We start from the raw sequence: 14,095 nt of genomic DNA on the forward strand, positions 1-14,095 counted from the left end.
TTTCAAAGTTTTCTAAAAAGAGAAAATATAATATAAAGAGGTTGTGTGCCAATAAACATAAACCTGTGTCGTTTGTTTGTTTTGAATTTCGCACAAAGCTACTCGAGGGCTATCTGTGCTAGCCGTCCCTAATTTAGCAGTGTAAGACTAGAGGGAAGGCAGCTAGTCATCACCACCCACCGCCAACTCTTGGGCTACTCTTTTACCAAGGAATAGTGGGATCGACCGCCACATTATAACGCCCCCATCAGATTATTACGAGTTGAGTACCTTAACCACCTGGCCATGCCCGGCTCGCGTGGAGGGGAATAACACAGATAGCTTATTGTGATAACAAAAAACACGTGATTATTACTGAATTGAGGAAAACTTGAACTAGTACTGAAGATTCATATAGGTTAATGAGTATCACGTGATAAATAAAATAGTAATTGAGTACAAAGTTTGTTTTACTGAATGATTTCGTATTCGGTGAAACCAAACAAACTGCGTACTGCAGGTAAACGTTTAAGTTTGCTTTTCTATTCCAGTTGGATTTTCTAAACCTTCAGTTACAAATAAAGAAAGGAATCTTTCACAAAATCTGAGCTGCGGTTTAAGTTATGAACAATGCAATGATAAATTACAATTCGGTGCTACGTTTGTTCTTGCTGAATGGTTTGGTATTTGCTGAAGAAATGTTGCACTTTTTGATATAGTTTTATAGTTTGATACTAGGGTAAATAATGTCAAATTTTTTGTTACTGAAAATAAATTTGTATTAAGTAAATCATTTTAGTTAACTGCACCATTCAGTAGAAGTTTAAATCTTATGTATATATACTCTAATTGTTTGTTTACTTAGTTGTCAAAAATCTATTTCCGACAACCAAATTTTACTCAATATTCGATTTCATGGTAGAGGGGTTGTAGTTAACAAGTCATACATGTCAATTTTTATTAATTAAGGCGGTAAAATGTGTCAAGTTTTTAAACTAGATGATAATTTTAGTCAGTATGTTAAGCGATTTATAATTCAGTGTGTTAGCCTGTTGTACATTTAGAATTTCTTGTTATTTCTTTAAAAGAAGAAAAACCTCTAAATCATGAAGCAAGAGTAATTGGAAATGAAAGGAAATTTAATATCTTAACACTCCTACGAAAAGACGTTTCTTGTCCTGATTTCTCCAAGCCCGTTCCCCTGGCTGTGGTTTCGCTAGATAGTAGATAGGGACAGTGGGAATCTCGTTAATCCATTCATTAATGGATTTAAATGGCAATTTCATTTAAATAAAAAATTGTTAGCCTAATATTAATAACCTTTCAAGTTGCTCTGGGGCCTATTAGGCCCCACATTTTCGTAGGAGTGTTAAACTGTGATCACAGTTATAGCTCTTTAATGGATAAATACAGACTTTTAAACAATGACGTATCAAAAATAAAAGCGGTTATTATTCTGTTGTATTTCTAGCACAACATCAAGCCGCAGTGACACAACTACTAAGTACCTTTTCATAACATAGATCTACTGCCTTCTCTACCAGTGTCCCCACAGTAGATATGATATAATAAAATACACATACATTTTACCAATACCATTCTTCTTACAGTCACTCAGGCTTGACATCCCTCAGTAACGATTTCACTTAATATTTTCCATAATTTCTGTGTCTCATATCAGTTAGATAAACTCGTCGCATGGATATAAACTTATCAAACTTCCTATAGAATTGTTGTTTATAGCTCTTACTGGGCAAGCACACCCCAAATATGAATTTGTATAAAACTTCACGGAGAACTATTGCCTATGACTCATAATAGATAAGCACAACACACGTATATAAATTGGTATCATTTTCTTATCCACTTATTGCTCATGATTCACATCAGATAACACACCAAACTTAAATAAACTTACTTTAAAACTACATATAGGACTGTTGCCCATTAATCATACTAAATAAACAAACTACGACTACACAAATTTCTATGAAACTTCATGAAGGACTATTGCCCATGACTAGATAAGCACAGCACATGTATATAAACTGGTATCAAAATTCATACATGGCAGTCGCCCATGATTCATACTACATAAGCACACTTTTCAGGTTTTATAGAGGCCATGGATTTTTTTACACTAGATGACTGTGACTTGTTAGTGATACATTTCAACAATTAACAGTCAGAACATAATCCACTTGTTTTAAAATAATATATCCAAAACAAGTCAAACGTATGCACAAAATATTCGTTACATTATTATTTACCAAAGTTGAAGCTAGAGCTTTAAATAACTTTTTTTTTCAAAAGTCTACACAGTTTGGTTCAGTCACTATAGAACCTAGTTAACAAGACAAATGATTTCTTCTCTCCTCTGTTATCGCAATACAACCAGTGATAAATTCGCTTAAGTTACCTCACGGGTTACCACAATTGTATCTAGAGCTTTAAATAATTCTTTTTTCTTTTGTCAAAACTCCACACAAGCAGGTTTAATTACCTCAGAACACCCTTTGAAAAAACAAATTATTATCCTTATCTTTGATGTTACAATACAAATTGTTAAATCTGTGTATATTGCCCATGATTCATATTTAATAAACACCACGCACGTAATAAATTGGTATCAAACTTCATATATAACTTGCCCGTGATTCATATCAAATAAACACACCGCATGCCTCGTATCAAACTTTATATACGACTCTTGTCGTCAATCATTAGGTAAACATACCTCACATATATAAAATTAGTATCAAACCTCACAAACGACTGTTGCATATGATTAGTATTGAATAAATACACCGCACGTGCATAAACTAATATCAAACTTCATGGCTAATGCTCGGGTATCGAGAATGAAAATCTAACCACTTTCTTTGTAAATAGAAAAATAAAAAACAATGACACGTTTCCTTAACGTTTAAGTAGCATAGGGATAAATAATTACAATAATGAGACTACCTTTAAGAATTTTAAGAATAACGGGGTAAAATAACGGAATACTTTTGAAGAATAGTTACTTTAAATGTAAAAATAACAAGTTATTTACGTTTATATATTAAACCGTAATGCCATTTATAACTACCAAACTTGCAATTATATTGTAATCTTATAATTAAAAAAATAGGTTTTGATATCTGCGGCAGGCAAAACACAGATAACCCATTTGTAGTTTTATGTTGATAACAAAGAATTATAATATCCTTTAATGTAACCTGACACGTTTAGCGAATTGCTACATAACGCAAATAGAACATTTCGTGTTTGTTGTTTAATGTTTCGATTTATCGCTTTGAATGTGGTTGAAAAATGAACAGAAAAAGAAAATTTTCATATCAAGCTTTAAAATATTGGAATTATTTTGAGAGTTTAGAAAATGATGCAGAAATATAAAGTTGTGCCCTAGAAACAAAGTGCACTTCGATAGTGTGGTATGTGATTAAATTCATGTTACGTATTTGTTTAATGTGTTTGTGTCACAGAGTTTAACTGACTGACTGACTCAATTTCTGAGTGTCAAGCAAAATATATTTTGTTTGTGAACATGATTAACATTCACATATCTGTTGTTGTAATAGAATGTTAAATAACTTGAAACAGCTTGCAACCAAAATTAATTACATAAATATTATAAGTAATAATTCTTCCAACTAATATTATTCCCTAGTGGGACAGCTGTAATTGAACAGATAACGTTTAAATAAGGGTTTAGATTCCCTACACTGGACTTATCAAATAGCTTTGATCTAAAACAAACAAATAAGAAATTAACAAGCAATAGCACTTTTGTTGTCTTGATTATAATCCAAGTTATGTGTTGGCCTACAGGATCTCATCCCATCGCTTCGTTCAGTTACAAATGCTTCCTGGAATATGACGTATCACATTAATCGTTTTATATTTTATTTCATTTTGTTTATACACTGTAGTTAGTTTTGTGTTCATGGGCAGTAGTGTAATAACAGATACACATAAACCATTGGTAAGGCATTATTACTTAAACAAACGCTTTTTTCATTTCCTACAGAACGTGTTTACCGTTGCATTGGAAACTGGGAAGAAGATGGCGTCCTATTCACTTACACAATTCGCCAGGACATTAAAAGCTACCAGTGTTTCGTGAGTATGACACAAAAAACTAACTAGATGAGACACACTGTATTTGCCGTTGTGTCGCAGTGCCGTTTACAAGATTTACAAGGTATAAAAACTTTTAGTTTCAAAACAATACCATACAAATGAATCAAAAATTCCTTTTTATACCATTTTACAACATAAATAATTGGAGTTGTTGTTTTGTTTCTGTGGTTGCGAATACTTCACACTATAATAGAAACCCAGATATACTCTATTCATAATAACTATTAGTAAAGTAAGTAGTAAAAAATAGATTCGACTATTTTCAGAAGCTAAAGTGAGACACACATAGGTTACGGTTATGGGAGTGAAGAAAGCCCACTAGGAGGTCATTTCAGGAAAGGCCACTTTTTACATTGAGTAATGATTTCGTTGTACACTGGTAATTACAGAACACATCCAGGTTCCCTGTAATTAACGTGAAAGCTGACTCGTGAAAAGAAAATTTCTAAATTAATTAATTAACATATTTTATCTATAGAAAGTTATCGTTTATTTTATATCGTATTATAATAAAACAACATAATGGGCAAGTTAAAGACAGCTAGGTTGATTTTACTTTTATACATATTTGAAATAGTAACAACCATTGAACTTGAAAAATTATTTTCCAAAGGAAAAGCTTTCTATGAGAATCTAAGAAATATAATGTCATTTACAAACAAACACACAACATTTAAAAAGATGATGCATGATCTATCGTGGTTTTAGTATCATACTCTGTGGCAGTGGTTTCCAAAGTTTTGTCACTCGAGACACTTACCTTGATTTGCGTGTTACCTCTGCTACCATATTCAATATTTACTCAATTTTTTTCATGTTTTTAATCATTATTGGTTTGGTGAAGCTCTGGCAACACCCCTAATAACACGTTGCAATACACAGTTTGGAAACCACAACTCTGTACCAATCATTTGCATTTTGAATGAATCCGGTATTATTAGTTCTTCAGGGTCAGCCATTTAATTTACACAGGGCATGCTCACAGTTTGTCAAAATGGCACTACCACACATTTAAAGAAAAAAAAACCCTTCTTACACCCTTGTGCAAATTAATTGAAACAAGACGGAAAATTACATTTTTTCAATTGTTTGCGTTTTATTTCTGAGAATCCAAAAATTACTCACAAATTAATACATGATATGACCGCCTTTATTTTTCAGAAGATCATTAATCCGCTTTGGCATCGAGTTCACGAGTTCACTACAATATTTACTAATTTTTGGATCGCGGTACCACACCTCAATTAGCTTATCTTTCGTAGTACAGTCTTTTCCCTGAAGTATTTCTTTACAAATTGTCCAAAGATTTTTAATTGGATTTAAGTCCGAAGAGTTTCCAGGGCAGTCCAGCACCTTCATTCGCGTTGTAGTCATACAATTCTTCACAAGTTTCGATGTGTGGCACGGAGCCAGATCTTGCTGAAAAATGCCAGATCCATGTGGAAATCTGTTTTTCAATTCTGGAAAGACTCTTCTCTGCAAAACTTCGATGTGATGTGGTCCTCGCATCATACATTCTACGATATGTAAGCCTTCGATGCCATAGTAACTGAAAAAGCCCCAAACATCTTCTTCAAGGGATGTTTTACGAACTGATTGATGTGAGTTTCTCGAAGTTTCTCACCTGGAGATCTGCGAACATGCCGACTTATTTGACCCTATACGTTGAAATGAGTCTCGTCACTGAATAACACCTTCCTCCTTTGTTCTTACGTCCAGTTCTCGTATTTAAGACCCCACTGATGCCGTTTTTTCGTCATTGAGTTGGTAAGAAGTTGTTTTTTTGACTGGTCTCCTTGCCCTTCTAACGTAATTTCGAATGACGTAATATTTCTCAAAATATCGTCATATATCCCAAAAATAGTTCGACCGTACTGCAAAACACAGCTAATGACGCCATCTGTGTGACAAAATGACTATTAAAGGAAATCAGCGGGTCCAGCGAGCCTACACCGGCCGTCATGCTGAAAATATTGTAAAATGACCATTTGTTTCAATTAATTTGCACAAGGGTGTATGATGGCATGGGAAGAACTGATTTGCCTATTCAGTAGTAAAAACACAGTAAGTTTAAAATTCTATCGTTATCCACTCTTTATTATAAATACATAAAAAACTATTTAAGAGGAATATGAAAAAAAGCGTGATTTCATAAAAAGCACCTGCGGTTAAACCTTTTCTTAATAATACACATTGCTTGGTTGCTCATTCAGAAAAATTGTTCACATTTCACATTACTTACTTGGGAAACCCAAACATTCCTTTTTCGTACAATATTAAGAGAAAAAAACATTTTCAATCTGCATGCTTCAATAATATGTTTTTCTCATTCATAACATAAAAATAATTTTATCATTTACTGAGAGGAATCTACAAATTATCTTTTCATGACAATGAGAAAATTGAGCACATTTTTTCCATCTCAAATTACACTTTAAAAGTGTATGTTTCAGTCCACAAATTCTATCTGCAAAAGTCACTTTATGTAATTGTATTTCCAAAGCATTTTGATGAAATGAGAGTTTATCTTAATTTGATTCTACCAAATTAATTCATTCCTTCGCCATTTTTTGTCATCAGGATATTAGAACAGGCTGAAGACAAAGAAATTTCTCTTCATTAAAGAAGTGTGCTAGCATACATCCACTTTTAACTCCGTCACCAGTACCTCCTGGCTTTTCCTATAGAATACTAGCCCAGGCATTTCTGATGATAGGAGACTGCAAAGAATAAGATAGTTTTATAGGATAAACAGGTCCTTTAATACCATCTGTGCTTAAACAAAATCTTACATTGGTTTCTGTTTCTTATTCTCTTCTTTGTTGACTTCTTGGTCAATATAGTTATGTTGGGCTTAAGTCATAAGAGGCTCAGATAAGCAATCCTTGCTTTTTCACAGTATGCAAAATGATAAAGTGATTGTATATGGAATGTTACTGCTAGATTTATAGCGTATATAGCTAAATACCTGTTTCATCCACTAGTATGTGCTATGAACAAAACATCCAGTTATTTGATACTGAGGGAGACGACCTTTTATTAATCATAAGTTTATCAACTTTTCCTCTTTTGGCTACACAAACAGATGCTAATGAGATTGCTGTATCCAGATTCACTGCTAATGATAGCTTTTCTTTATTGTTGGCCTTTGCAATTGTTTTCTCCACCACAACTGTAAAAACCATTCAGCAACTCACCATAGTGATATTTGTAGTTTTATCATGCTGACCTGCTGCAATATAAAAAAAACTATACAACAGGAAATTAAAAATGATAAATAGCTTATCTGACTTTTTCTTTCTCCTGTTCTTCTTTTGTTCACAAATACTACTTAAAACAATTCCTTCCTGAAGCAGAACGTGACAGTGATAACCTTTTACATGTTATTATGCTTTAAAAGCTTACTAATAGCCTTAAATTTGAACTGTTGTCTTTGTTTAGTTATATAAACCTCAGCCATTTTACTCAATATATAGAGATTACACAGTTGTTTCTTTGTTAACTTCCTTTGCCTGACCAGACCTTTCCAGTTGTTCACTGCTTTCAAATGTAATATTGATTATAATAATTAATTTAATGAACTCATTGTCCTGGTACCAAACCATTTATTCCTGGTCTCTACCTACTGTTTCTTCATTTTCATTGTTAGTCTCCCTAAGGTCACTATTTTTTTTTATTATAGAATGTTGATAGGTATTCATTTGATGTGATCAATTACCCTTGGAGACAGAATCAACTTCCCCTTTAATAGGCCACTGCATATATCACATCTTCTGCTCATACTATTAAAATGGGAAGTCAACTCTTCTCTCAGAAAAATTAACATTATTCACCTCAAAGGATAAAAATTGTTTATTTCTTTCAACTCTTCATCATAGTTACTAAAAGCATTCTCTTCTCTCATTTCTTCTGCAGGATAATGATCCAGGCAGTTTTTCAATAATTCATCCATTAGATAAAAAACTTTAATTTGTTCACATGCTTTAAATAAGAGGGCAGAATTTAATAATTTATAGAATCAAGTTGTGTCAACACTGGGTAAGGGCAAGTTCAACCCAAATGGTGTGTCTCTTTATCACTTATACTATGCAACTTTTGTACTCTGTATCAATGATAAATATGTCTTTCAGGACATCAAGGTAACTGAACACTTGATAATGACTAACTCAGCTCAATCAAGTGACTGTCTTGTGCAATACTACAAGAGCCAGATATAGTCTTCATAAGCAAACAGTTCTTGCTCATACTATCTTTTTTTATAGAGGTGATGCAGCATTCAAAAAATGCACTTAAGTAGTGCTACAGTTCTTTGTTATTATTTAATGATAGCACACTACTCACACACTAAGTCCAGTGTGCCCTTTCCTTTCTCAAATAATCTACACTGTACATTTAGTGCACTAAGCAACCTATCAGCATACTGAGGTTTTACTGCTGTAATATTTAAACATCTGTCCATCATTGAATGGTTTTAAATTCATTTTGTTGAAACAATATTTTTCTTTAAATATTCAGAACAAGCAAAAATTAAAGTTCTAACTTTTAAACATCCCTATGAATCAAGAGCTCATTTGGACCCTAAGCAAGTACTTAGTCTGCTTATGTCTAGTATCACAACTGTCCTATTTAACTGTTCATTATTGGTCATCTTTTTATGTTATGCTCATAACTGCATAAACAGTTTTTCACCCAGCTCAAGTAACAGAACTATAACAGATTCTAATTTTCACTACTCACAGTAATCTGTACATCTCCATAACAAAACTTTCAGAGGCATTGCTAGGCACAAGGAGCCTGTGCTCTGAATCCCCAGATGTCATCTTGAAATCCCAGAAGAGAAAGCTGTGATCAATATCATACTTAAACACTGAAAATTTCTGTACTTATGAGCCCAAGCCACAACTCATTTAATTACCTAGTGATGCCTCTCTAAACTTCCACTGAAACTTTTATCTAATCCACTGATTTCTCAGCTAGTGGAGTAAAAGTTGTAATGAAACTCTTACAAATGGCATCAGCTACCATCTTAGGAATTATGTCTAGTGGTGCATATACTGAAGTTCGTTGGATGATATGATCATTCATGTATGCTATTTCAGCCTTAAATCTCAGAAAATACTTAGCCAAATTGAAGACTTGTGCAAAGATGAAATCATAACTAATTTATTTGAGTTATGTTTTCACATCAACTACACAGGATTTAGAAAGTTTAGGAACTACTGCATCATAAATGAAATTTTCTTTTCACAACTGACTCTTTCAAATCATTTTCTGTGACTGCTAGAACAATCCCTATGCTGATGTTACATATATTACTGTTTCATATGAACCCCTAACTTCCATGAGATGTGCCAAAATAGATAACTTAATCAGAGATTACTTAAAGTCTGATTACTCATAGTCTGCATGCTGAAAAAGTTCTGATGCTTTCTGTTGGTCAAGACAGTGGTTCTGTCACTTTTGAGCAGTTGGATGCATAATATAAATGATGCTATTCAAAACTTTACGTGTTGCTGTGTGAATTCTAAGCTAATAGTAACACTAGTTTGCCCCATGCAGAGTAAGTAATTTATTATTTGTTTTCTTGCATTAAAAAACTTCACACCATCTGTTGGTAGTTTTCCTAAGGTCAGTCTTCAGTACAGATTCACACTAAAAACCTATACATGTAATAATAACTTTCCTGGTCATGTATTGCATACTTTCCTTCTACTTTTACAAAAAAAATCACAGCCAAAAACACCACCAGGAAATACTAGTTGGCTATGATGATTCTAGAAATACCACCTCCTTTCATCGACACTTATCACAGTATGTCAAAAATACTCAACCATTATAACTGGTCATACAGACCTTCTATGGCACTTTTTAAATCTTACAGAATGTACCACCTTAGTATATTAAACAACTTTTTAATTGTAATTTATTCAGGAACTTAAAAATATATGAAGCATTGTAATTCAGTTGAAGTTTATTTTCATATTTCAAAGAATCTCTTCACATTCTTTATTTTTTGTGGAACAACTTTAAGAGATGATTTACAATAAAAACCAAACTTAAAGTTTATCATTCATTTCTTAAGACTCTAATGTAACATTACAATGTTTGAAGTGTTCACCTTGAACTCATTTGAGTCAATGATAGCAGTTAAAGTAGCCATTACTTAAATGATGTTATTCACTGTTATCTGCTAATAACCTGCTGAACATGCAAAGATGTCCACAGCATTTGACTGTCCCTTGAAGGGAAAAACGACTATCAAAGTTACTAAGTTAAACTTTCTAACTTCAAGCAATAGATAGGTTCTTCATTCTTTTCCCCCTCTTTATGCCTATAAAAATCACCCATAAACTTCAAGAGAGATGATGGTTATTTTTTGAGTGTTAAGTTTATTTTGTCTCTTATTTAATACCTGTTGGCCCAAAGTAGCCTTAAAGGTCTCTTTATATGCATGTTTTGTCAACTGAAGATTACCATTTGATTCTTCACACATATTAACATATATAGAGAATCCACTACTTGCATTACACATATTTTGACTTTAGAGCCTTTTGTAAACAGTTAGAGATGAACAAAAACCCTTTCAGTCATTGTTTTCATCTTGTTTTAGTCACTGGGCTGCTTAAAGAGTCCATACTTTTCAGATAAAATTTTCTTACTCTTATCACTTTATGAGCTTACACCTACTGCATTGTCAGACCAGATTTGTTTACAAGAATATAGTCACGCTTCATTGCTGATCACTTATTTATACAAACTGAGAAATCAACTATATAGTTTGATTTTCTGTTGACTTTCTTCCAGTTCAATTGTTTTCAGGCTTTTTAGTCATGGATACTGCATAATTCACAATGAATATCATAGCCAACTGGTATTTCCTGGTGGTGTTCGTGGCTGGGATGTTTTGCAAAAGCAGAAAGCAAGTATGTGATACACGACCAGGAAAGTTGTTATTACAAGTAAAGATTCACACTAAAAATCTACACATGTAATAATAACTTTCCTAGAAATACCACTTTCTTTCATTGACACTTATCACAGTATGTCAAAAATACTCGACCATTATAACTGGTCATACAGACCTCCACCATGATGTTCTTTCCAGAAACCACTCCTGATTTCAAAATTTACTTGACTTTATCCAGAACAACTTTCTGTCAGATGACCCCTGTTGCCTTGGGGGCAATTCTAAGCCAAATATTGTGAAAATCATTAGTTTAGCTTTCAGCAACACTAAATATGTTGACTTTGTTTATCCATGTGCTGATTTGACGTATCTTCAAGCCAATCCTCCCACTTAGGTTAATTCAGCATCTCAGAGACATAATCAAATCACCAACTTTCAGACTATTCCATTTCACAATCATAATTCAGTCTTCAATTTATCATTCACTACATTTAAGATAAAAGTTAAGATGCACATGACATAGTTCAGGATTATCTGGACTCTAGACTTAGAATCTACACATTCTAAGGTCTTTGTATCACTATCTTATACATGATAACCTGTGACAAAACCATGGCCATAATTTAACACTAAATTGTTGATGCATCTCATTGTCACTGTTGTTTGTCTATCAGATGACCAACTGTACTCATCATCAGTCTATCTTTACTTAAAAGGAGGCATTGTGTTATATTTTTTTTATCCTGGCATTATAAACCTTAACCATCTCAAGCACTGACTAAAGTCTCATAAAATATTTTTTTATTGAAATGTTTGGTTGTAGAAGGGTCAATAAGCTTCAAGAAGCAAATAGTCTCTTCTAACGTGGTCAAATAATTGCTAACCTTGCCCAGCATAGCACCAAATACATGACAAGTTACTCTGTTTGTCTATTTTCCATTGACAGGATCTATTTTTATGTAGTATTCTCAGGTGCACCACTTTAGTACTTTATAGATTAGAATATTGCAAATAACAAAAGCAATGGAAGAAAATGCTTCACTACATTTCTGGTTCTGACTGGGATGAAAAAAGAAAAAGAAAAAAAGAAACCAAACATAGTGTAAAAATAAGTTTAAAGTTATCTTTATTTACTTAAAACCAGAAGTCAAGGATGAGTGCACAAAGACAATAAACAAGCATTTTCCCTTACTGTCAAGATATCTTTACAGGAAAAAATCTGAATCAAAGCTGGTTGAATTCTCTTAAGACTGAGAAAGCTGACTGTGACATACAAAACGCAATAGCATAATTTTCCTAGAGTGCATGTGGCACCTAGTACTGTACCTAAGGGCCCACCAAACACCAAATTTAAAAAAAAACAACATGGTTTTATTAGACCAGCAAAATAGAGGGAAGTGTAAGTTTTTTTGTTTTTTTTTATCCAAAATACTGCGTGGAGCTAGGACCCAACTAAACTTTAATACAGCCCTAGTATGCTACATTATGGTTATTTAATTCACAAGTAAAAATAAAGTCATAACAACTATGCAGAGATTTGGCAGAACTTGGATGATCTTACTATAGTAAAATGTAACATTAAATTGTATAGCCTATCACTCAAACCTGCATTACAGAGAGTTCTATGTCTAACAGAATTAACGTATGATAATTAGCAATTAGAGCATCAACAATTCAGATGCATACTGTAACCAGTTCTTTTATCATAAAACCTGTTTTCTGTAACAATATGGTCCACATTTAATTGCAACTATAACCCACTCAACTTTTAATAGAAACCAAGAGAAGAACTAGAACCTACCAAAAAGTTAAGTAGAAAGTTTTCTGTGGAGTTAATTCCTCCTTTTGGCAACTCTTTCCAGTAACATTTGAATAAATGAAAAACCTGCAAAAGTCAATTCCTCATCTGTGTTTTCACCAATTTCAGGTTCGACATATTGAAAAGAATAAATAATAATTTGAAAACTATATGATATTTTGTGAGCAACTACATTTACCAACATAGAACAAAGAATGGGTAATAGAAACAACTCAAATTGTTTATTTACAACAATTTAATTGATTTATTTTACTTCAATACCTATAAAAAAAAATCTACAGTTCAGAAAGAACAACTGTATTGGTTCACTGTTTAAACTGTTTATGCTATCAACAATGTTGTCTACTGAGAATAGAACTTTAATAATGATATCTTTATGTGAAAGCTGTTATATTTCCCTGATTTTATTTTAAATCTAGGGAAATATAACATAAAATACATAAGTGTGAAATGGGGATAAACTAATACACAATTAAATATGAAAAATATGATAAGCTAGATCTTCCAATTGAAGTTTGTACAAATATATCCTAAGTCTGCATCAATAATACAACCATTATATTGTATGCAATATTCATGTCTCTTATTTATACAAGACAAAGTTATAAATTTATTACAGGCTTTGAACTTTCTAAATTACTTATACTTACAACAACTTCTATTATAATAAACTTAAAGTTAAAAAATGACCATTTTAATCTATTTATTTATGTTTTATTCTTTATAGTATTATTTCCCCAACCCCCAGTGACTCAGTGGTAAGTCTAAGGCTTATAATGCTAAACATTGCAGAGGACAAAGAACAGGTAGTGTGGTATGTAGCTTTGTGCTTAAAAACAAGCAATTAAAGAAAATGATTAGTACTAATTAAAACCATCTCTTATTATCACATTTCCCAGGTAGGGAAAGTTATTACAAATGGGGATGAGGCTTACATCAAAGAAGCAGGAAAGAGCTGCTCCCGTGAAGTAGATCCATTTACTATGGGGATGAAGATTACTAAACAAGGTTGGTATAATTATCATGCATTGTTTTTTATTATTATCTCTAATTTATGTCCCATTTAATTCCAAATTATGATATCTTTAATTGAAATATATAATGTACATGTACTTAATAACTTGTTAATAAAACACAAATAGAAAATCTAAAATTTGTATTAAAGTATTTTAAGGGTTCCTTGTAGAATTTAATCATTTTCATAACTTAGAATCTTTTTTCTTCATTTTATCATATCAGTACCA

General features: G+C 32.6%; 1 protein-coding gene across 8 annotated transcripts in view; it reads left to right on the top strand.

Moving 5' to 3' along the window:
* The window catches only part of LOC143240770 (uncharacterized), an 85,402-nt gene that overhangs the window by 67,051 nt on the left and 4,256 nt on the right, over nucleotides 1-14,095 (top strand). For all 8 annotated transcript variants that reach the window (XM_076483801.1, XM_076483782.1, XM_076483793.1 and 5 more), the window contains 2 exons: nucleotides 4,013-4,104; nucleotides 13,751-13,859. In XM_076483801.1, coding sequence (XP_076339916.1) covers nucleotides 4,013-4,104; nucleotides 13,751-13,859 — 201 coding nt within the window. The remainder of the gene's footprint in view (nucleotides 1-4,012; nucleotides 4,105-13,750; nucleotides 13,860-14,095) is intronic.

This window comes from Tachypleus tridentatus, chromosome 2, assembly GCF_004210375.1.
Source record: "Tachypleus tridentatus isolate NWPU-2018 chromosome 2, ASM421037v1, whole genome shotgun sequence".
NCBI classification, from domain to species: Eukaryota; Metazoa; Arthropoda; class Merostomata; order Xiphosura; family Limulidae; genus Tachypleus; species Tachypleus tridentatus.